We start from the raw sequence: 22,186 nt of genomic DNA on the forward strand, positions 1-22,186 counted from the left end.
AAAAAAAACCAATATATGCAAAAAACTGCATTGCAACAGTGCAATAGTCTTGAATCTTTTATTCTCTGTAAAATATGAATATTTAATTGCAATGTTGGCCTTTACCAACACTCCTTAAGTTACCTTGCCTCTGTGTCTTCTTCTGTTTTCCCCATGATTCTCTGGTACCCCAGGTGTGTCCATGTCCTCCATCAGTTCAGAGAGCGATTATGCCATTCCTCCTGATGCCTACTCCCTAGACAGTGACTACTCTGAACCAGAGCATAAAGTCCAGCGGACCTCATCCTACTCTTGTGAGAGCACTGGGCCTGTGAGTAGAGGCACCTCCACTTTAAACTCTTTAATCAAGATAATCACTAGTATACCAGCAATTAATCAGTCACAGTTATTGAGTATAACTTTACCTGTGCTGTTTATGTCTGTAGGAGATGCTGGAGAAGTCTGGATATCTGCTCAAGATGGGCAGTCAGGTGAAAGCCTGGAAGCGCCGCTGGTTCATCCTGAGGAATGGAGAGATCCTGTACTACAAATCTCCTGTGAGTGTGTCTCGCTTCGAGCATGCCTGTCTGCTTCCTTCTAAGGTTTTTCAGCCTTCATGGAAAACATTGTAGAAATATTTCTAAGATTGGTGTGTTTAAGTACAGGATGGCTGCAGTAAAGGCATGCGTTATTTACAACTTTTATATCTAAATTTAACAAAAATGTTCATTCGTGCTCACTGCATTCTTTGTTTTTTGGGTTTGTTTGTTTTTTTGGTTGTATTTCTGTATAATCTTGGACAGAAGTTGTGATGTTTTTACGCATGTGTTTTCAGAGTGACGTGATCAGGAAACCTCAGGGTCAGATTGAGCTAAACTCTTCCTGCTGTATAGTACGTGGAGAAGGAGCGCAGACATTTCAAGTGAGTGCAAACACACTGCTTTTCTGTAAGAGATCCCAAACATAGGATACCCAAAATTGGCACTACTACTCAAAGCATTTAAATTATTGGTTAGAATCCACAGTTTTAAAACTGTAAGAAAAAAAGAGACAGACTTTGCACTAGGATGCTCATTCACACACAGCATGCTTAATATAGCACTAAATAACAACAGAGCTTTACTGCTGCATACCACAGAAGCGGCCTGAGATGACATCAGGTATAGCATCGGACTGGAATGTTTTCATGGCTCTTCATAAGCTGATTCTGATCTCTTCTGACATGATGCTGCTGTCTCAGTTGGCTTGGCTTAGCATTTTTCCCATATTTCTCTTTTCCATCTAATCAGCTGATTACAGAGAAGAAGACCTTCTATCTGACCGCGGATTCACCCAACATCCTGGAGGAGTGGATCAGGGTTCTGCAGAATATACTCAAAGTCCAGGCTAGTAGCCCACTTACCATGGAGACGACTGCAAAGCCCTCTGTGAGAGGTTGGCTTACGAAGGTCAGAAGTCATTATTTAAACATTTTTAGTTCTAGTGAACCAAACAAAATATAAAGATGGATAAGAGACTGCACAGTGATCATATGTGGGCCTCTGGTGAGAGTGCATTCAGATTTGTGCAGTGCTAAAAGTTATATCAAAGATCACACTGACAATCACAACTTTAACAATCTTGTCATCCGAATCTCAAAGTAGGAAGCAAAGTATTTCGATATGATATTAAAGTTCTGCTTGTTGGGGTAGTTGTATAACACTCAAAAACATATATTTTTTATAGGCTTTTAGAAGCGTTTTGTCTTTTAAAGACAATGCAGGAAAACATGGCAGATATAATCCATAATACAGTGGGCACTCTTTAAGTGAGGATCGAATAGAGCACTCTTAAAGCAGATTCTTAAAAGAACTCCTTCATGTTGGGACAACACCACAAGATTAGAGCTGTTGGAACACTGCAGAGCTTCTTTCCTCTTTCCTTCCACCTTCCTCTAGTCTCCCCCTGCCTTTTCTTAACTGAGGCCTGCTTGTTTTGCTAAAATTAAAACACTTAAACATCTGACGCGTGCGTGTGTGTTTGATGACTTACTGGCAGATGACTGACAACCCCAAGCTAAGATGATGGAGCCCTTGTCCTCTCACCAACACCATACTCCCTTCCTGTGAGTTGGCTTTGATCTGTTGTGACATGATAACAGATAAGGCTGGGGATGTTCTTCCTCTCAGAGCTTAGTTAACCTCGATAACCCCCTTCTGAGGGAAGCACAGCTGGCTTTGTCTGGAAGGCATCCTCCAGTGACATCATTGCTCCATTCAGATACAAGAAACGCTTTGAAAGAACCCCTTCTCGGGAAAATGACATGTGATTATCATCTCCAGCTGCATCACTGTTTAATATGACACTGAATGAATGCAGCAGGGGAGTCGTGTATGTGGATGGGCTGTTTTCTTTTGGCAGGAATTAGCTTGCACTTTACTTCTTAAGTGATTTTCACACTGGCTTCCCAACAGATGGACAGAAGCAGAAATTTCCTAATGATCATATTTCAGTCTGTCTAGAAATTCACAAGCTTTCTAATATCATAGATTCATTGTAGTGAGTAACTTCCTGGTAACTTTGGATTTGTCCTGAAACTTTGCTTATTTTTTTGTCTTGTGCTTTCAGGTCAAACACGGCCACTCAAAACTAGTGTGGTGTTCTTTGGTTGGAAAGGTTTTCTACTACTATCGCAACCAGGAGGACAAGGTCTATTAAACAAACATCTCTCTACTCCTGACATGACAAGACTTATTTTAGTGCTCCCTAGCTGATGCTGATTTGCCTTTCTCTTTTTCAGCTTCCTCTGGGTCAGCTGCAAATGCGGGAGGCATCAGTTCAGGAAGTAGATCGCTCCTGCGATTCAGATGAGGACTATGAGGCAGGCTCTCGAGGTTTTCTCTCCTCCCACTACACCTTAGTGGTCCAACCGAGAGACCAGAGTCCTACATATCTGCTCATTGGCACCAAACAGGAGAAGGTAGTCCAACAATAAATATGTTAATGAGTTGTTTTTCATTCAAAAAAAGAAATAAAATTCTGTTTTCATATTAATTAGTATGTTTTATTTTACATAGGATACCTGGTTGTATCACCTGACTGTAGCAGCTTGTAGCAATGCAGCCTTCAAAGTAGGCACAGAGTATGAGCAGCTCATTGGTAAACTGCTTGATGCTGATGGAGACCCTGGTAAGAAATCCATATTTCTCAACAAAAATAGTTCAATCATATCCAAACCTTTCTGATGTTGTTATTTGATTTTAATTATTGACAGCAGATAATTAACAGGAAAACACCAGGGTGTTATAATCGCATAGTCACTATCATTAGCTCGTAAGATAGTGTTTTAGTAACCCAAAACAGCGGTTACTTTGTTACAAAAGTTTGTACTTTATCCTGGACAAGCCCCCGCTTGTTATGGCTGGCTCACTCAAGTACATTAAAAGAAGAGAGAGCAACACAATAACAATTTTCATTAAGCAAATTTATTATCATAATCTGACAAAAGGTGAATAAAAATGGGAGAACTATAACTCAATCAAACCAAAGTAAATGAAAATCAAGTTGGGTGCCTCAAAGGCAGCAGCCTTCAAGGAATAGAGAGAGCCGTCTTGAAAGGAAGCCAGGTTATATAGGCTGCCAATCAGGTGACGTCATTTCATTTATTAGATTTCATCGATTAGCACTGTTGCCTCACAGTAAGAATGTCTTGAGTTTGATTCCATCCCCTGGCTGGCTTTGGACTTAAATTATTAAAAAAATGTAAAATGTGTAAATTTTTGTAATGTGTAAAATTACAAAAACAGCTCTGGTAAGTCATCGGCCAAATTGTCTTGTAATTATACAGCAGAATTGTTTTGCTCGTTGACAAAAAAGTTCATTTTTTAGACACTTCTATAGTAGATAAAACCAGGAACAATGTTTATTGGTTGATTACTTTGATATAGTATGAATAGCCATGATGCAGGACTTTTTCATTATGATAAGCTATAAAACTTGCAAAATTGCAGTTCATATTTTCCAGAGTGCCCAGTGGGCCAGTTTGGTGTCTTTGCTGGGCCAATTCTGGCCCCCAGGCCTTATGTTTGACACCCCTGGCTTAGAATATCTATAAGTGGGTATAAATGCACACACTAGCATGCTGCATGTTATTTTGATCTACATTGCAGACACTGTTTGAGACTGTAGCACCGTATATGAATTTTTATCAGCTGTTGAGTCATTAAAGCTTTGAAACTCAATCTTTGTTTGTCCGTGTGTACTCGTGTTATATTTGTGCCTTTTTATATATGTGTGTCTTTCACCGTCTTTTCCCAGAGTCTGTGTTGTGGAAGAGTGAGGCCTTGAGCTTCTGTAAGGAGGGTCTCCGCTCGCCTCTCACCACGCTGCCCTCTGAAGCTCTGCAGACAGAGGCTCTCAAGCTTTTCAAGGTCAGTGTGCCCACCTCTCACCCTTCTCTTTCTTTTGTTCCATCCCACTTACTTTTGATTATGCTTTTCCCTTTTATCCCTTTCTCGGAATCCCTTTCCACTTCTCTATCTCCCACTCACTGTGAGGATCTGTTCAAGACATCATCCATCCCACTCCAGTTTGTCCCCCTCTTTAACCCCTTGTACTCTTGGATGAGCTCTGCAGCAGTCCCCCCCCCACCCCCCCCCCACCCCCACCCCCACCCCTCCTGCCACTAAACCAGATCAAAGGCTGAGGACCGAGGGGCCCAGCTCATCAAAAGTGCTGAAGATAGATAATGGCCTTGATTATCTGCTTTCATTGAAGCTAACTGTTCCTGTGGTTTAGAGCCAGCGTGAAGGTAGCCCTCTTTTAAGAGGAGACATGGGAGGTCAAGGCCTTCACAGAGTGACAGCAATGGATATGGAAACTACACGATAGGGAAGAAGAAATGGGATCAGAGCAGAACAAGGACCTTGTAGGGAGATGGCAGATTCTTTTCCTCTCATGTCAACCAGAAGCCCCTTCCTTCCAATTTATGCTTCACAGCCCCACCAACTACATTAGGATTGATGGCTGAATAGATCGGCTCTCTCTGACCATCCAGCCTTAAAAATTGTCCCAAACACACACAATGAAACTGAATGAAAGGACGTTGCATGCTTTTCAAGTCTATGCTCTACTTCATGTCTTTGAAGTATTAATGAGACTGACAAGACTGATTAAACCTGTTAAATGGCGTCTTTGTCTTCAGCTGTCACACTGAATGAGAACAAAGTAATGACATTCACCCTTTTCCCCCCCTTACACTGGAGCTCTTCTTGACCTCATGCTGGGATATTTTTTGTTGTTTTCATCACCCGAGTGTTATGATCACCCAATCCTGTATTAATTTAACTGTTTTAAGTTGCTTTCAATATGTGTCCCTTACTTTTGTGTTCAGGTATCTGGGTTTGTGTTTGTCTCCACCTGTTGGTAGCTCAGTGCCATTAAATTTTGTTTCTTTGACATTTTGCAGTCCTGTCAGCTCTTCATCAATGTGCTGGTTGAGTCTCCATCTATTGATTACCACACCTCGCTGGCCCAGAATGCTTTGCAAGTGTGCCTGAACCACCCAGAGCTGCAGAATGAAATTTACTGTCAGCTCATCAAACAGACCAACTGTCGGACGCCACACAACTACTCTCTCACACAGGTCAACCCACTACACAGTAAAGAGTCAGGAGCCATGTTTAAAGCGCTCAGACATTAATTTTTAAATGTACTTTTTTATGTACTTAAAATATATTTTTAAAAAATGTATTTTTTAAAAATATATTTTAAGATAAAACACGTTAGTTAAAATATGTCTTCTTTTTCTATCTCTCCCTGCAGTGCTGGCAGCTGTTGTCTTTGTGTGTGGCTCTGTTCCTCCCTCAGCAACATTTTCTGTGGTACCTGAGACAGTATCTGCAACGCAATGCTAACCCAAGGTGAGCTAACTTAATCCACACCTTAAAATATAGCAGAAAAACTCCCAATACATAAAAACCTCTTCTAATTATCTTTTCCCTTTTTCCCACCACATACAGGAGTGAGGTGGGGAAATATGCAGTGTATTGTCAGAGATCTTTGGAGCGAACTCTGCAGAATGGAGAGCGGGAGGCTAAACCTTCACGTATGGAGATAGTTTCCATCCTTTTGCGGAACCCCTACCACCATTCACTACCTTTCAGCATCCCAGTTCATTTCATGAACAACACCTACCAGGTAACACATAGCTTACCAGGTAGCTAGCACAGGTGTTGTAATGACTATACCCCTGTTTCGAGAAGCAAATAATACATTCTTCATGCACAAATTTCCTCTAGGCTTTCCTTTAGTTGTATATATTTTAGTTTGCATCTATACCTTCCCAACTGTACTTTGTATATGTCCTTTTTGGAAAATGAACCTCCTTTTTATTTCTGTTACATTTCTAATCTGCTGTTGCAGTTTTTTGACTGCCATTGGAACTACAAACTCCTGCAACCACTGCAGAATCTGAAACTCAGTGCCAGCTGTGTCCTTTGTTTTCTACTATAGGTAGTGGGATTCGATGGGTCGACTACAGTGGAGGAGTTCCTCAACACGCTGAACCAGAGGATTAGCATGAGGAAACCACAGCTGACTGGATTTGCCCTCTTCACTGATGATCCATCTGGCAAAGACCTGGAGCACTGCCTGCAGCCATCTGCCAAGGTAGGGCTGTGGGTCACAGACCATTAGTAGATGGGAGAAAGCTGCTGTACAGAAATCACTGATGGTTTTTGGCTCTGTGGTTTGAAGGTAGATCATCTGTCTCAAATTTTCTAATAAGTTAGAGGATCAGTAGTGAGTAGTGGGATTATTTTTTGGCAAATTTACACTGTCCAAACATTTTTTGACAACTTAGGATGTGATCTAGTATAGGACAACCTTTCTGTGTTTTAATTCTACCCAGTCATATTTAAAGTAGTGCCTCTAGATTTTTTTTAATTATTGTTGTTAAAAGAATCCACCATTCCACAGAAGTATAGGTCTGTCTGGCTCATGCAATGCACTGTATATAAGAGTTTGTGTACAAATCAGAATCTCTAGATCACCTGCTCACTGTAACATGAGTGAAAAAATGTGTGCTTGTATGACTTGAGACTAACTTTTGCTTTTCCCAGATCTGTGATGTTATTTCCAAATGGGAACAGGCTCTAAAGGAGCTGCATCCTGGGAAAAATGAAGGAACACGGATTGTACGGCTAACATACAAGAACAGGTATGACTTCTATTTTCATATCTCAATTTTGTAGCACTCAAACACATCAGCAACATTGTACTTTTACTCTATAGTCATAGAGATGTATTTAAAGATTTTTTTAAAAAATGTTATAGACTGCAAAGTGAAATATGCTGATGTTATATCTCAATTTTCAGTTTCTCCCAAGAAAACGGCCTTAATAACAATATGCTCTTGTATGCAGGTTGTATTTCAGATCTCAGGTAAAGGGAGAAATGGAGCGAGAGCGCCTCCTGCTGGCATACCAGGTGAATGATGAAGTCCAGCAAGGCCATTTTCCTGTAAACAAAGAGCTGGCTCTTGAAGTGGCTGCCCTCTTGGCCCAGGTCTGTAACAATTCTATCAAGAAAAAGAGACTTTTTGGAAGGAAAAAAATGCTATTCTTTTATCTACAGTGCTGAAATGTATGATTTTGTGCGTTTTCGAAAGCCTTTTTGTCTTCTAACTATCTGTTTTCTTTTGTCCTCCAGGTTGAACATGGTGATTTGGACAGACCAGGTGCCTCCTCTCCCTCTGGCTCTTCTCAGCCTAAATCTCAAATAATTCTCCTTCAAGCCTTAGAACGCTTCTACCCAAAACGCTACAAACAGGACTGCAGCTCAGAGCAGCTCAAGTAAAGAAAAAAAAACCCAAAAACAAATAAACGTGCCATTCCACAATTTCTTAATCTAGAACCTGATCTGAGAACTTTATAAAGCTTTGTTATCCTGCCATATTTTAACTCACCACTGTTCCTTTTATCCTCTCAGAGACCTTACCGAGCGTCTCGCCACTAAGTGGTCAATGCTGCGTGGGTGCAGTGCATCCGAGTGTGTAAGAATATACCTAACTGTGGCTCGGAAATGGCCTTTGTTTGGAGCCAAGCTCTTCAGTGCCAAGGTAACAAAAAAAAAGTTGAATACATGTCTTCTGTTGTTTTGTTACTGATGTTATTCTATGTGAACTTTATCGCCTCCTGTTTGTCTAATCAATCTTTAAATGTCGGTCTTGATGTGATTCTTCATCAAAACCAAAAAGCATACTTAGATCATTTTGAACCAAAACCTTGAACTAAGCTTTCAAGCCCAAACCTGTTTGAGACGAAGCTGTATAACATCTGTAAAACGACCCTTCTTTGTTTCCCCTGTCCACAGCCTGTACCCCCCTCTACTATTGAGCAGAGCCAGGTGTGGCTGGCAGTCAATGAGGATGGATTGTGTGTGCTGGACTACACAATGGTGAGTTTCAAGCTGAGCAGACGATCCTGTCATGTGTTTTCAGAATAAAATCTGCTGCCAGAACAATTTAGAATTTAGAAAGTCCATTCTTTTATTGAATTTCCGGCTTGACTTTATAACTGTTAAATCTAGAGATAGCTTTTAACTGCTGCAGCAGCTGGATAGGACACAGCTGCAAAGCTTTCTTGACCCACTGGTCTGGAATGATTTTCGTTCTGTGGTGTTTCGAACACCAGAAATCCCAAGGAAAATAAAACGGCCAGCCTCTGAATTGACATACTTGACCCTGACACACAGCAGTTCCATCATGTAAACTATGCTAACGTGAGCTCTGTAATTTTCTGCAGCTCATGTTGATTCATTTCATTCTTGGTCTGGCGTGCAGACCATGTGCCTTCAGAAAGAAATGGGAGAAAACAAAGTGAAAATCAGAATAAGTTGCTGGAAATTATGTCACATATCTTCACACTCAATTTACTCCTCAAAAAGAAGGAGAAACCAAAATGATTTCCTAAGTGAATTCCATACTATATAATGGGGTCAGCAATAAAATCTGAACATGAATTCTGTTTATATCCACTTCACTGCAGATTTCACACTGGCAATGCTCCTTTTTTTCAGCACACTCTGGTCACGTACTCCTACCAGTCTGTGATTACCTTTGGTGGTTGTCGTGATGATTTCATGGTGGTCACGAGCCAACAGAGGGAGGCTGGAGCCGGGAAGAAGAGCGTGGAGAAGCTGGTCTTTGCAATGCCTAAACCTAAGGTATACTTCCTGCTTTTATCATTGTAATTATATATCTATTTGTGGTCAGATTGCATTTACCTAATCAAGGTAAACATATTCAGTTGGCTTTCTTGCATTTTCTGGGCTTCCAGCTCACCTGAATTACATAAAACTCATTAATATCATTGACTTTAGGTTGTTAAAATCTATTTTCACTCTCATGTCAGATACTGGAGCTGACTCTGCTCATGGCCAGCTACATTAACCACTGGAACCCCAGCCTCCCATCTGCCTCTCACCAGCCCCTCAGTCACTGGGATGCAGACAGCAGGCACTTCCCAACCATGAACTACACCACCAAGGGCCCCACGCTACTGTGAATTGCGAAAATAAAAAAAAATTGAGAAAGACTGTTAGTAGAGGGAGGTTTGATGGCAGCAGTTACTATTACTTTGCATTCATCTGGAGTGCACTGGGTTGCATGTCCTGAGTTTTCATTCTTACAGAAGAGGTACTTTTATTAAAGTTTTTATTATTGTTGTTGTTCTTATTAAGAGTTAGAATTAGAAATGTCAGGATCAGTCTTTTAGACTATTTATTTCAACACAGGTGTTTCAACTTTGCATTTCATAGGTGCTAGTTCACTTGGGAATTCAGTGTTGAAATTGGACATCAGAACCATTCCTGAAATACTGTAATGATCTGAGGACTTGATGATACTCGATGTTCCCACTTGCAGAAGTCATAATTTGTCTGCCTGTGTGTCACTAGAATTTTTCATCATCAGCGATCAAAAGTAAATGACAATGAAGCAAGAGTCTGAATATGATGAAGAGCTGCTGCTCGTTTAGAAAGGAGCTAATGTTGCGTATTTTAGGACAGATTCATACATTTTAATCTGTTAATTACCCATAATATAATATTTGACTAATGTAGGGCGGCAAATAGCAATTAATATGGTAGATTGAAATGACTAATTTCTCAATTATCTAATTAATGAAATATTTTGTCCTGCAAATGTCAGAAATTTCAGTTGATGCCCCTCACAGATGTCTCTCTAGCAAATGGACAGATTCAGATTTAGTTGAAAAATAGTCTAAAAAGTTGAAAGTTGGAAAAATATTTGACTCTTGAGTTACTGGAAACAGTGAATTGATAGTATTTTCTTGCTTTGTTCTTTCACAATAAGACAAAATGGTCTTCCCTAATTACACTAAACATACAGTATATTTAAAATTACATTATTTTTAATAGATCATCAGGCAAACAAAAGGAGAGAACACTTTCTTTCTTTCTTTTTTTTTTTTTAAAAGAGCTATCAAAATATTATAATGACTTGAACTGTTTTGGATAAACCACTGTCTTGCTTATGTTCATAATAGCTATTTATTTCTCCATAACATTAGGAAATGTTTACCACAAATGTCACATTTGTGTGGGGAAAATGTAGTTTCCTTTGTGTAGCAGAGTACGTCTGGTTACTGTATTGACATATGTTGCAATTGTTTAAAAGATGTAGCTTATATGTCTGTGTATGGTTATTAAAATAAATGATAAATTCCTGACTTTTTTTTTTAGCTCCAGTTTTGTATAAATTTTGTTATGTAGACTATTTAATACTTCAGAGTGGTAGAAAGTATTGCAACTAAGTACATTTTTTTTTTAAATTCAATTTTCAATTGTTTTATTTAAATAGCATCAAATCACAACATCAGTTGCCTCTAGGTGTTTTATATTGTAAGATAAAGACCCTGCAATAGCAAAGAGAAACCCCCAACAGTCAGACAACCCTCTAGGAGCAAGCAATTGGCAAGAGTGGGAAGGAAAAACTCCCGTTTAACAGGAAGAAATCTCTGTTGAGTTGGGCTCAGGGATGGGCGGCCACCTGGCATGACTAGGCGTGCTTCCATTTTTATTAATTATGTGTCTAAGGAAATGGTAGAAACATTTTAAATGCTATTAACACTTGTCCTATTTTCTTTTCCTGGAACAAATGTTCCACTGGCTTTCCCTTATGAAACACTCCTGCTACTAAGTACTATAAAGTTTAATCATGAATCAGAAGGTTTAAGCAATGGTGACAAGAATCGTGTTCTAGCCAAAGCGTCCCTTGGAGAGCACAGAACTTCTCTCATTCATTTTGTCCATAAACTTACCTTCTGTGCCAGTTGTACACAGCCTTCCAAGTATATATTATCATGCTCTGTTTTTTCTTATCCAAGGAGGTCAAAGTGGTAATGGTATTTTCCTGCCAAATGTATGCTATAAATTCCAGATTTTTATAGCTTGTCTGGAGCTCTTGTTGTTCCATAACTACTCTCATACAAAATGAAATTCTATTATAGGGCTCACTGCTAAATTTCTACATGCCTTCATTTCTAAACAAAAAAGAATATCTTTTGCACTTTATCCATGGTGCAATAAGGCCACATGCTCTATTTGAATTTATAGCAAACAATCTCAATGTTGTAGCTGTAGATGAACATTTGCTTACCTTGAAAGTCTTACTGGGTGTGTGTTTAACTAGACTAATGTTTGCAAAGGAGGATGTCTGTACATAGTTTAAAAACATTGTGTTCGTATCTGACTGTTTACTTCACAAAGTCATCCAGAGTTTACCCTTTGCTGTTTTCTCTGTAACCTTATGTTCTTTAAAAATACACAAAGCAGGTGATATTTCTTAACTAGTTTCTTCAGAGTGCAGTTTGGCATCCTAAATGCATCAATTTGCTTAAAAGTAACACAGAGACAAAAAAGAAAAATAAGAAAAAAACAGTGCTGGAGGAAGAAAAAAGTTTGAATAACAGAACAAATTATATTGTGAAGAGTAAAAATACTCAACTCAGCACTACACAAAAAATGACCCTATTCAAACGTATAAATATACAATAAATAATGTTACAGGGATTCAACAGTGTGAGTCCTACATACATTTCACATCTTTGTAAAACAACACATTTAACTGGAAAAGCAATGGGAATCTACAGCACCTGCTCTTAATTGACCTCTCACAATGTCGGTACATTACAAAAGGGCTCGCGCAGATATTATGCAGATATGCATGCATTCTACAGATAAAACAAAATGCATGACTTTAAACCGTTATAAACACTTTCAAATATGAACTTTGGACAAATGGGATAATTTCCAAATTTGTCTTTAGCTGACCTATTTACACACTTGTACAACACCACATCACATGGACCTTGCACCACAAAGCTGTTTGACTAATGTGTAATCTGACTTGCCCCACTGCTGTGTTTTCACGTTGACTTCTACCGAGTGACGTCTGAGTTCACGGTGCATGGCAATTACACCATAGATGCCGGGGTGTGTGTGTGTGTGTGTGTGTGTGTGTGTGTGTGTGTGTGTGTCAATATCTGATTTTATTTTATTAATTTATTGAAGAGGTATTGTATAGTGTGTTGCTTCTAGATCCCCAAACCCCTGAAAACCACGAATAGTGCTCGTGAGTGGTCTCATTCTGGCGTGCACACCAGGGCTTTGACCCATCTAATATTATAGGATTATAATTAATTTAATTAAAACGCCTGCATTTGTAATATAAACAATGCATAAAGATTTAATAGCTGCCTTTGTTTAATATAAAGCACTAAGTGCATATTAATTATCTATACATAGGATTATTTGCTTTACGTTTATCGGTGGCTGGATTAAATTAAACTATTCAGAGAGTGGAGAGGTAAGTGTGGGCCCGTGGGGAGGGGGGGGGGGGGGGGGGTAACTACTCCATATTAGCCTAGCCTAGCCTAGCCCGTGAGCACTCGGATAGATAGCGCTGCTGCGCTGTCTCCAGCTTGGGCAGGACACCACCGAGCGGCCTCAACGTAGAGCACGAAATCCACAGGTTTGTTGCGAGTTAATCAGCACCGACGTAGGTGTAATACAGCATTAACGCCACAGTAGCAGTAACCTTACAGGGCGTGTAACAGCGTATGGCCGTGTTTTCTGTGACAGGGCATCTAAAAACACTAAAAATGACAGCCACAAAGCCACAGAGCATGCTCCGAGAAGCCTCTCGTCAGGTCATCGCCGGTGGATCCGCTGGTAAGTCCAACCATGGTTTAACTTTTAATGATTTTTAGACGATTTATTGAAATCCCTTGACACTTCTGAAAGCGTGAACGTAGCGAGGTGAAAGCAGCATCGCTACACGAAAAGCACCGACGCACTTCTCCACTACTTTCTCATTAAGCTACTAACTGTTTCTCGTTGTCCGTGGAGCCCAAAGATTTTCTTGTGCTGCCAAGATAATTCCCACCCTCCTCAAATGCTGAATTTGCACACCGGGACATAAAGCCAATTGTGCGCATGCGCGCAACTGCTAATCAACTTAGCTTTCAGCTTTAATAAATTGCTGAACGATATTATTGCTGGACAAGCTTATTCAGTACCAGTTTAGACAAAGAAATTAGGTAAATGCTCATTTTGACATCACTGTTATTAAAAGTATAACTTCCATGCAAGTTGTTTTCTATCACTATTTGTTTTCCTTAGATATGTAGTAGGCTAATAGTCTTGGAGATGCGCGTTATTGATTGGCTCCCAGATCAAAATCTGCATTTGTTTATCAGTTGAGTAACATTTTCAAAATAGAAACTCAGTAGAGTGATGATATTCTTCTTAGTGAGCACTCCACTGAAGGATGGAGAGAGAGGCAGACTTCCATTAAAGTTGCTAAAAGTTATGTTACATTAAAGGTGGATATGAGGAGCAGTGAAGTATGCACATCTGGTTACAGCAGTTTTGAAATTATGCTGATTTTTTTCTAAGACTATTTGCCTAAGATCGGCAAGGTTAAATGTGTTGAAGTCCAATCTGTCAGTTTTACACCAGCAACTCTCAGATATTTCTGTGATAAACCTAGAAAAAGCTGAAGCTGAAGAAGTTAACCGTTTTTAATGTCTTCAGAAGTGCTTGCAAAAAAAATACTCAAATTGGTTTTAAATGGTGCTAATAAACTCTTTATTTTTCCAACATATTAGAATTCAAAATATTTTTATGGCTTTACTTTATTACTCTAAATACTTTTTGTGCATAGAGAAGATATATGTCGCCTTACCATTACTGTGTTTTAGTATTAGATTATCCATTCTGGATTGTCTCAAATGTTCAAATATTTTAACAATGTTGGAACTAGAATAGAGTATTTCTAAAGACTCCAAAATGAAACGTAAAGTTTAAACCTCTGGCTACCATGTGAGGGGGAAAAAAAGAAGTTCAAATTGAGTGGGTCACAGTTGCAAAGCGAGAACAAACTAAATAACCTTTAAAGTGTCTTTTGTCTATGGATACAAGACACTTGAAAGATCATGAAATACACACTATCCTTCTTATCATCAGAGACAGAACATGAAGAACTAACAAAAAAACAACTTTTTTAAAAATGTGAACAGCAAACAGCTTTATTACAATCAGTAACACAAATGTCCTTCACTGTGTTCTAAAAACAATTGACAGCAACTCTGAAATGAAACTCAACAAATGCTACATTCATTTTAGTCCCGGTGCTCTCAGGCAACGTCATCACTGAGCGCTCCACACTCGGCGACCTTTAGAAAATCCCAGGGACCTCAAGGCTGTACTATTTACATATTTGTGGAGTGCAAAATGAGTTGTTCTATTTTTGCGTTTTTATGTTTCAAGTTAAATCACTTGGGTTGTGATTTATTTACCTTCATCTGACACCATGATGGAAGTGGGTTGCTGGGTTTGCATAGTCGGGGATATACAGATGGATTCACTGCTTATTTTAAAAGAGGAGATCTTTATAGCCAATTTCAATGTGTCTGGCTAGAGATAGTCACACTTCATAAAAAGAAGGCAATAGTAATTAGTGGTCTTATTATATATCTAATCAAATGAAAGTTAATTAAATTTCACAGTGAGAAGGGATAGTTTACTAACGCTTTTATGGTTTCCTAAAAAAAGTAACGTAGCGTCACTCATCCAAGTGACTTCTTCATTCTCAGCTGACTGCAGGTTTCCCAACCTCATAATTGCAAACTAGCACCACATGTTAACAGCTAATTGTTAATCAGTGGTGCTAGATTTCAGTCATTATGCAAATATACTGTTCATTACCATGTTTCAATATTCGATTAGCCTTGTCTCAAAATATTGAAATATTTGATAACTTTGGTGCTAGAACAGTTTTTCCTAAAGACTCTCAAATTAAACAGGGGTTAATTAGGATTTAATTAATTTAACTATATTTATATTTTTGAAAAAAAGAGACTTTAAAGTTCATCAGCTTAGAAAAAGGCTCTTTCTTAATTTTAAATTTAATTATGTATTTAATTTGCTCGTTTATCTCTTAATTTTAAGTGTTATATAAAACTTAGACATCAGAGTCAAACTGGGGTTCTGTCACTTCAGGATTATGAGTTTTAATTCTGTATGAAAGACACCATGCCTAACCAGAAAGGGAGCAGAACTGAGCTTTGTTTTGTCTTTGTCTTGCTTCACAACACTTTCTGAGTGGTGAATGTGAAATGCGTTACATTTGAAATGTTGAAATTGGCCACACACTGGTTGTGGTTCACTGCGTTAGAAACTGTGCGTCCACTGTTCTTTATACTAGTACATTTTTGTGAGATGTGTATATATAAAACTATAGTTTTTATTTTGCTTATATTGTAGGATAGCCAGGGAATGATTTGAACAAATAAGCAGAAGTCTCCGCTGTTGTCAGTGATTCTGCAGTTGCTGGAATGTCTTTGGTTAAAGATTTGCACAGTTAGTCATTGAATTTGAGTAATCATTTACCCTTTAAAAAGAACCACTGTGAAACTTCAGCTTTAGTTTCCATTACTCTTGATGTGCAGCTCACTGTCTGACAGTTTGAACTTGTGGTTTGTGTGGATTTCTGCATTGGATGTGAGGGGGAGAAAAAGAAAGTTGTGGATGCTTTGTTAAAGTCTTTTAATGCATACAAGGATGCAGTCATTCCAACAGAATTTCTTTTATGGCGAAATTTTCATTTTCTAAAAGCTGATTTTTGTCTACATTAACTCAACCTTTAACATGAATATTATATGTTTATTTAGACATCAAGGTAGTTGTGTTCCTCTAGCCATTGTTTGTTTGTAGACTGAAGTGGCGGTTTTGCAGTTGCAGGATTGCTCATTATTTTGCAAAAAAATTAGCAAAATGGTATTTTTTTTTTATATAGACAAACCATTTGGTTTGTCTATATAATGTTATTTTTCATGTTGTTGCTGATGTCCTCCTCACTGACTTTATCTATGATTTATTTTTTGTCTACATATAGTTTTTATCTTAATCTTCCAGTTTAAGAATATATTTCCTAAATATTTAAAGACTGGACTAATATAATATTCACTTTTGATATGCCAAAATATTGTTTGAATCATTCGCAATTTTCTCTCAGTATTTCGGAGCAATATTTACATTGCACTTCCATATTTATATTAATATTGCGTGCAGTATTTATATTTCTTTTGCATTTGTATTGAAACAATAAAAAAATGTAAATTACTTCATCACACGGATTAGCTATAGAGTCAAACCCAGTAACTTTACAAATGCCTACGAAACCTCTTGCTCAACATTATATTCGCCTCCTTTCATCAAAAGATTGTCTTTCGAGGTGAAAGTGAAGCCTAAAACACGTATTCTATTTCATCAGTCTCGTTTTTTATGTGCATGCCAATTTTGCTGACTTGCAGTCTTCTGTTATTGGCTAAACTGGTGTTTCAGTTGTCATGCCATTGTTCTTACTTTTTATGTGGTTAAAGCTAAAAGTGAGTAGAGGCCTTTTGTGACCGGTTTGTTCCTGTGCCATATTTGTCATTATCAATTTAAAGGCAAATAAATATATCTATATCTATATATCTATATAGATATAGATATATATATGAAATGAGGTGTTATATTATATTATTGCAGCTTGTCTATCCTTGTCGATTCCTCACAAGCCCCCTGGGTCTGACAACCTTCTGTCTTGATTCGCACTCATCTGTGATGGGGGCGTTCAGGGGGCAGAGGGTTATACCAGAAGAGAAAGACCTCACTGTTTTAACTTTTTTGAAAATCTTGATTCTGTGTTAACAGGGAGACTGGAGATAATTTATGTACAACCTGGTCACAGGGCTTTAGTTAAATGCGGTTTGAGCGAAGAAAGCTGTATTCGTCACTCTGTAAAGTGATCTGATTTCAGCTTGGCATTCTAGGTGCAAGCAGCTATTTTTGACCTTTTTATAGGGTCAACACTCTAACTGGGCTCCATTTCTTTGTAAAGACGGGTTGTGAACTTCTTTCCTGTGATAAGCTGACAGTTTGTGGAGTCTGTGTGTCTGTTTCAATATGTTTTTTGGTGAATATCGAGTTTCTGTGAAATACACTTTTTTGCAAATTATTTTGTTTTTAAACAAAACTGAAACATTAATTTCAGTCTCTCCTTCCTCACAAAGTTTAAATCTTAGTCGCGGTTAGTGGGTTTTAGGCCCATCTTTTGAGGAGCAGCATGTACTCTGTATTGTGTGAGGGTGTGTTAAAATGGTAAAAATGGTAAATGGCCTGCATTTGTATAGCGCTTTTCTAGTCCATAGGACCCCAAAGCGCTTTACACTACATTCAGTCATTCACCCATTCACACACACATTCACACACTGGCGATAGCAAGCTACATTGTAGCCACAGCTGCCCTGGGGCACACTGACAGTTAAACAACTGCATTGTTGACACAACAAAATAAGAGAGTAGACAATATTTACAAATGAATCTTATAAAGTAGAAGTTGAGGAAATTGTTCATTGTTGTTACCAGTGCGTTTGCAATAGGTCTACATTCCACATATTATCACAACAGAATTATTATGGTTAGAATTATAAAATAATTCAGTTTAGCTTCCACAGTGGGGTTGCTTGTTTTACTTAGTTTACATTGATTAAAAATGTGGGGTTTTTTTTTTTTGTTTTTTTGTTACAGATTTAAATGTATTCATTCGTTTATTTAATGTAACACTGGTTTATTTGCTTATTTATACAAACTCAACATTAAACTTATCCACCCAAAACTTCCTAATTCTTGTTTTTGTAACATATCTGACTAAAATATACTAAAAGATAAAGAGCAGTATGATTTTACAGCTAGTTTTATTTATTTATTTTAAATTTACTATTGTAAATTAGTAAATTTTTACCAAAATAGGTAAAATGACCATTGTCGTTTATCAGTTCGTTCATATATATATAAATTTATACATATTTTTTATTACTTTTTAATGGTCATTCAAACTTTATCCACAAGGGGGTAGTAGTTGCATGTTATGTTTAGTTTCTTGGTAAAGGGAAGTTGCAACTTTTTAGAGGCCAAGCTTCAGTCACTACCTTTGGATGCAAGGAGACAGTAGCCATTTGTGCTGCATCTTAAAGGCAGCTTAAAAACGTGTTTTCTTATTTGGAGGGGGAACAAGGCATATAGTATAGTAATAATTTCCTTTAAGCTAAAAAAAAAAAAAAAGAAAGAGAAGGAAAACATTGAAAGAGTATAAATATTAAAATAATGCAGTCATTATGATTAAGTACCGAATGGACCAAATATAAAAATAGAAAATCTATCCAGTTACATGCTCTTTGCTGTAATGTTTTCTCAAAGTCCTTTGTTATTTCCTCGGTAGATGCTTTTTTAAAACTCCATGAGTAAATCGATCCGTCTCCAGCAAATGGACTGTGACGACATGAGACAGACGCCCCGCGTGTGATTACTGCAGCTCTCCCTCCAGACTGTCAGAGCCTCGCTCAGACCGCACCGCAGCTCCTTTGATATAATTGGTTTTAAACAGCGGACCTGAAATCAGTCGGGAAAGAACAAATAAAGCCACTTAACCTAAATGTAGGAGAGGAAGAAAAGAGGAGAGGAGGAATCAAATAAATAAAGTCAAACCAAAGTGTGTGCGCATAGGCTACGTGTGTGTGTGTCTTTGCAGTGGTGGGGGTTATCCACTGACAGAGACGCGCAGTTAAGGAAGAGTGTTTTTTCTCCGCGATTCCCGAGCGGCTGCACCAATCACAGCCGAATTAGGCCTAATATTTATTTCCAGAAACAATTGTAGCCTACATGTTTCAGCAGGGCTTTGATTGAACTCCCGGCGGACATGTTGTAGACAGATGTTTAGATGACCTCATGTTTGAAGTAATGTTGATTCTGGATGGGGTGCTTCTTGGCCTATTCCTCTAAATCAGCTCTCTCTGCCTCTCATCATTTTTTCTTCTTTTTTGTCTCAGCCTAGGGCATGTGGCGGCTCACATCACTCATATTTAATATGTGTTTTGGCTTAGATTAAAAAGCACCCTTATACATTTTTTTACTCCGTCTTTGACAGACACATGTCCACCCATGGGGTCGTGGATGGCTTGGCTAAAATGAGCCATGATAGTGCTGAAGGATGACTACTTAACCGGACACGTGTGTTTTCTTCTCTTTAAAAAGAAGAAGCGGGATTTAACACGAATACCTGCTGGAATCTTTCTGTCTGATAGACGAACTGATTTCTCGATCGAAGTGATCTCACACATGAATCCGAGTGAAATTCTCCACGATGTTTCTTTAGGAATAAATTGCACGCTTCAGGGTGTGCAGCATGTAATTAAAGTAACCCCTCATTTAATATGGAAGAAGTACAACACACCAATCAATCCTAAAACAAACACCGAAGATTTATTATCTCCGTTAACTAATTACCTTCCCCGGTAGATGTGAATGATCACAATGCCATAAGAAATTAGCTGAATGCGAACAGGCATCAAGTTTAATGGTAGTCTAATTAATGCACTACAAATGCCTCGCATCCCAAAATAGTTAGAAGCCAAAAGGTTAACTGGCGCTGAGATTTTGATGATCAAATAATGAATGCTTTTGCACAATTTGGCGTCGGTTGATATATTTTAGATCGGTATGATTAGGCCCGAATTAGCCCTCAGATCTTAAATGAAACTTAAAAAAAAATCAGTAAGGTATATTTTAACAAACAAAATGATCCTATAGTCCAAAAACAGCTGTAACATCTCCCAAAAGCATATTGTCCACTACTTACGCGCACAAAGCAGACATCATGGTGATTTTTCGTTTCGAGACAGACGTGAGGAACCTCAGCTTCTTCCTTCTGCGTTAAGAGACAGGGTGCAGGCGGTCGTGCACCCCGACTCCCCGCTACAAGCGTTGCAACTGCGTTTTCACAGCAGTACACGCCTGTGTCTGAAATATTTTAGTTACCCTACATTGAAAACAATCTAAACATCCATTTTCTTCATTTAAAAGTGCATAATCGCTAGAGTAGCCTCGTTGATTATGGTATTAAAGTAGAATTTAACTCTTAATTCCAGCAGCACAATCTTCACTGTTTCACTTTAGCCGTGTCTTCGAGTTAAATGTCTTACAAGGCTTTAGGCTGCATGTGAATCATCGTTATTTTGACAAGAGCCATCAATATTCACTGAAATTTCCCGACTCCGAGTGAGATCGGTCTCTGTCAAACCTTAGAACATAGAGTCCTTAACGCTAAATTCAAAAGTGAACAGGCCTGTAGTCTCTCAGTGTAAAACGTAAAGCTTACGAAATTCAAATGGATTTAAACAATCTCTATTTTTCTTTTTAAATTATCTTTTGAAAAGCATAGTAGAGTTAGGTTAAGGTGTAACATATTCCTGTATCTTACTGATGCATTTAAGACGTTAATCCGTCAGCTGGCAGGTAAGACTATTAAAAAAAAAATCCCTATTTAGTGTGTTATGATGTGATGTGACGTATGAGCTCCAGACGCGCTCCCGACGTTATCTTAACGACATGATTTATGAAAATGTTTCACTGGTGGAGTTTCTGGGGGTCAGAGGAGGCCAAGCGTTGGGGAGAGAGCACCCAGAGGAAGGCTGTGTGTGAAATGAGTCCAGCCAAGACGCGAGAATTACTGGATAGTACTTGCTCGAGCTCGCACGGTTACGCGCACGGTTTAAACTTTGAGAGGGAGCCAGGGGAGGACGCGCGCACTGCAATGACTTCTGAATCAGCATTGTTAGTCAGGGAAAGTCCAGCGGGATACATGAATGATACAAAACTGCCTAATTTATGAAACGGCCGCATAAATGCATACAGTGTTCTATTATGCCAATCTTTTGCAGCCATTCTAACACTTAATGTCATTTCGGGCTTTTTAATGCATAGTAAATCTTTGATTTTAATTGATGATAATTGAGCCTATAGTTATTTCCCCCCAAAGCAAACAGCTATAAACATTATGATTGTCCACCACATGCTTTATTGGTGTGTGGGTGACATTAAAGAATACGCAAACTATAGTCTCTTTAAAAAATAAATGTATTAAATTGTGTGTGTGTGTGTATGTGTGTGTATGTATGTGTGTGTGTATATATATATATATATATATATATATATATATATATATATATATCCCATATACATATTAAATATGTGTATGTGTCTGTGTGTGCACTGCAACTCTGATGTTCATGAGAAAACAAATGTCTGACACTGGTTGTAAATTCAAAGTCTGTGCATGTGTGTATATTAATTCCTCAATGCTCTATTCAGGAAGCGTCCTTGTCTAAGCCAGACAGTGTTTGAAGTTTGAAGTAGTGCGAATGTGATTGAAGCGGATCTCCTATTTTGTGCATGCATGGAAGGTCAAATGCAAAGACCCCACAACATTCTCCCGACATTCTCAGCATGAGCATTCAAGACTGCATAATTCAGCTGTCCCGGTTCTCCCAGTAATTATTTGCTGGAATTGTTAAAACAGTGATTTTGGATGCCGCTATTGCAACAACTTGATTGCAACCAGTTATAGTCAGTCTGATCTGTGCGATGATGCTTCTGTTTATTAAGCATCATTGCACTATTAAGTTGTGGTACCGTGCATACATCTTAGCAAGCCCGGCCTAACAGCCTGCACTCACAGGACATTTATCATACATACAAGTTCTTAGAATAATAATAATAATTATGCTGTTATGGTAAGTATGGATTCAGGAAGAAAATTATG

At 38.4% G+C, this 22,186-nt stretch overlaps 2 protein-coding genes across 4 annotated transcripts in view; both read left to right on the forward strand.

Annotated features, from left to right (window-relative positions):
- The window catches only part of plekhh1 (pleckstrin homology, MyTH4 and FERM domain containing H1), a 33,517-nt gene extending 22,808 nt beyond the window's left edge, over positions 1-10,709 (forward strand). For all 3 annotated transcript variants that reach the window (XM_085441047.1, XM_085441050.1, XM_085441049.1), the window contains 19 exons: positions 174-310; positions 426-536; positions 815-901; positions 1,269-1,427; positions 2,587-2,667; positions 2,759-2,938; positions 3,036-3,147; positions 4,276-4,388; positions 5,426-5,602; positions 5,782-5,879; positions 5,979-6,156; positions 6,472-6,627; positions 7,080-7,177; positions 7,383-7,524; positions 7,669-7,811; positions 7,948-8,077; positions 8,332-8,415; positions 9,037-9,183; positions 9,372-10,709. In XM_085441047.1, coding sequence (XP_085297173.1) covers positions 174-310; positions 426-536; positions 815-901; positions 1,269-1,427; positions 2,587-2,667; positions 2,759-2,938; positions 3,036-3,147; positions 4,276-4,388; positions 5,426-5,602; positions 5,782-5,879; positions 5,979-6,156; positions 6,472-6,627; positions 7,080-7,177; positions 7,383-7,524; positions 7,669-7,811; positions 7,948-8,077; positions 8,332-8,415; positions 9,037-9,183; positions 9,372-9,524 — 2,486 coding nt within the window. In that variant the 3' untranslated portion in view covers positions 9,525-10,709. The remainder of the gene's footprint in view (positions 1-173; positions 311-425; positions 537-814; positions 902-1,268; positions 1,428-2,586; positions 2,668-2,758; positions 2,939-3,035; positions 3,148-4,275; positions 4,389-5,425; positions 5,603-5,781; positions 5,880-5,978; positions 6,157-6,471; positions 6,628-7,079; positions 7,178-7,382; positions 7,525-7,668; positions 7,812-7,947; positions 8,078-8,331; positions 8,416-9,036; positions 9,184-9,371) is intronic.
- Positions 10,710-12,903: 2,194 nt separating this feature from the next.
- Positions 12,904-22,186, forward strand: part of slc25a21 (solute carrier family 25 member 21) — an 87,525-nt gene continuing 78,242 nt past the window's right edge. Inside the window, exons 1-2 of the mRNA XM_085442521.1 lie at positions 12,904-13,012; positions 13,123-13,212. Coding sequence (XP_085298647.1) covers positions 13,143-13,212 — 70 coding nt within the window. The 5' untranslated portion in view covers positions 12,904-13,012; positions 13,123-13,142. The remainder of the gene's footprint in view (positions 13,013-13,122; positions 13,213-22,186) is intronic.

Source organism: Copadichromis virginalis, linkage group LG19 (assembly GCF_057382275.1).
Source record: "Copadichromis virginalis isolate Kocher_CV1m ecotype Utaka linkage group LG19, C_Virginalis_male_GT1.1, whole genome shotgun sequence".
Classification (NCBI taxonomy): domain Eukaryota; kingdom Metazoa; phylum Chordata; class Actinopteri; order Cichliformes; family Cichlidae; genus Copadichromis; species Copadichromis virginalis.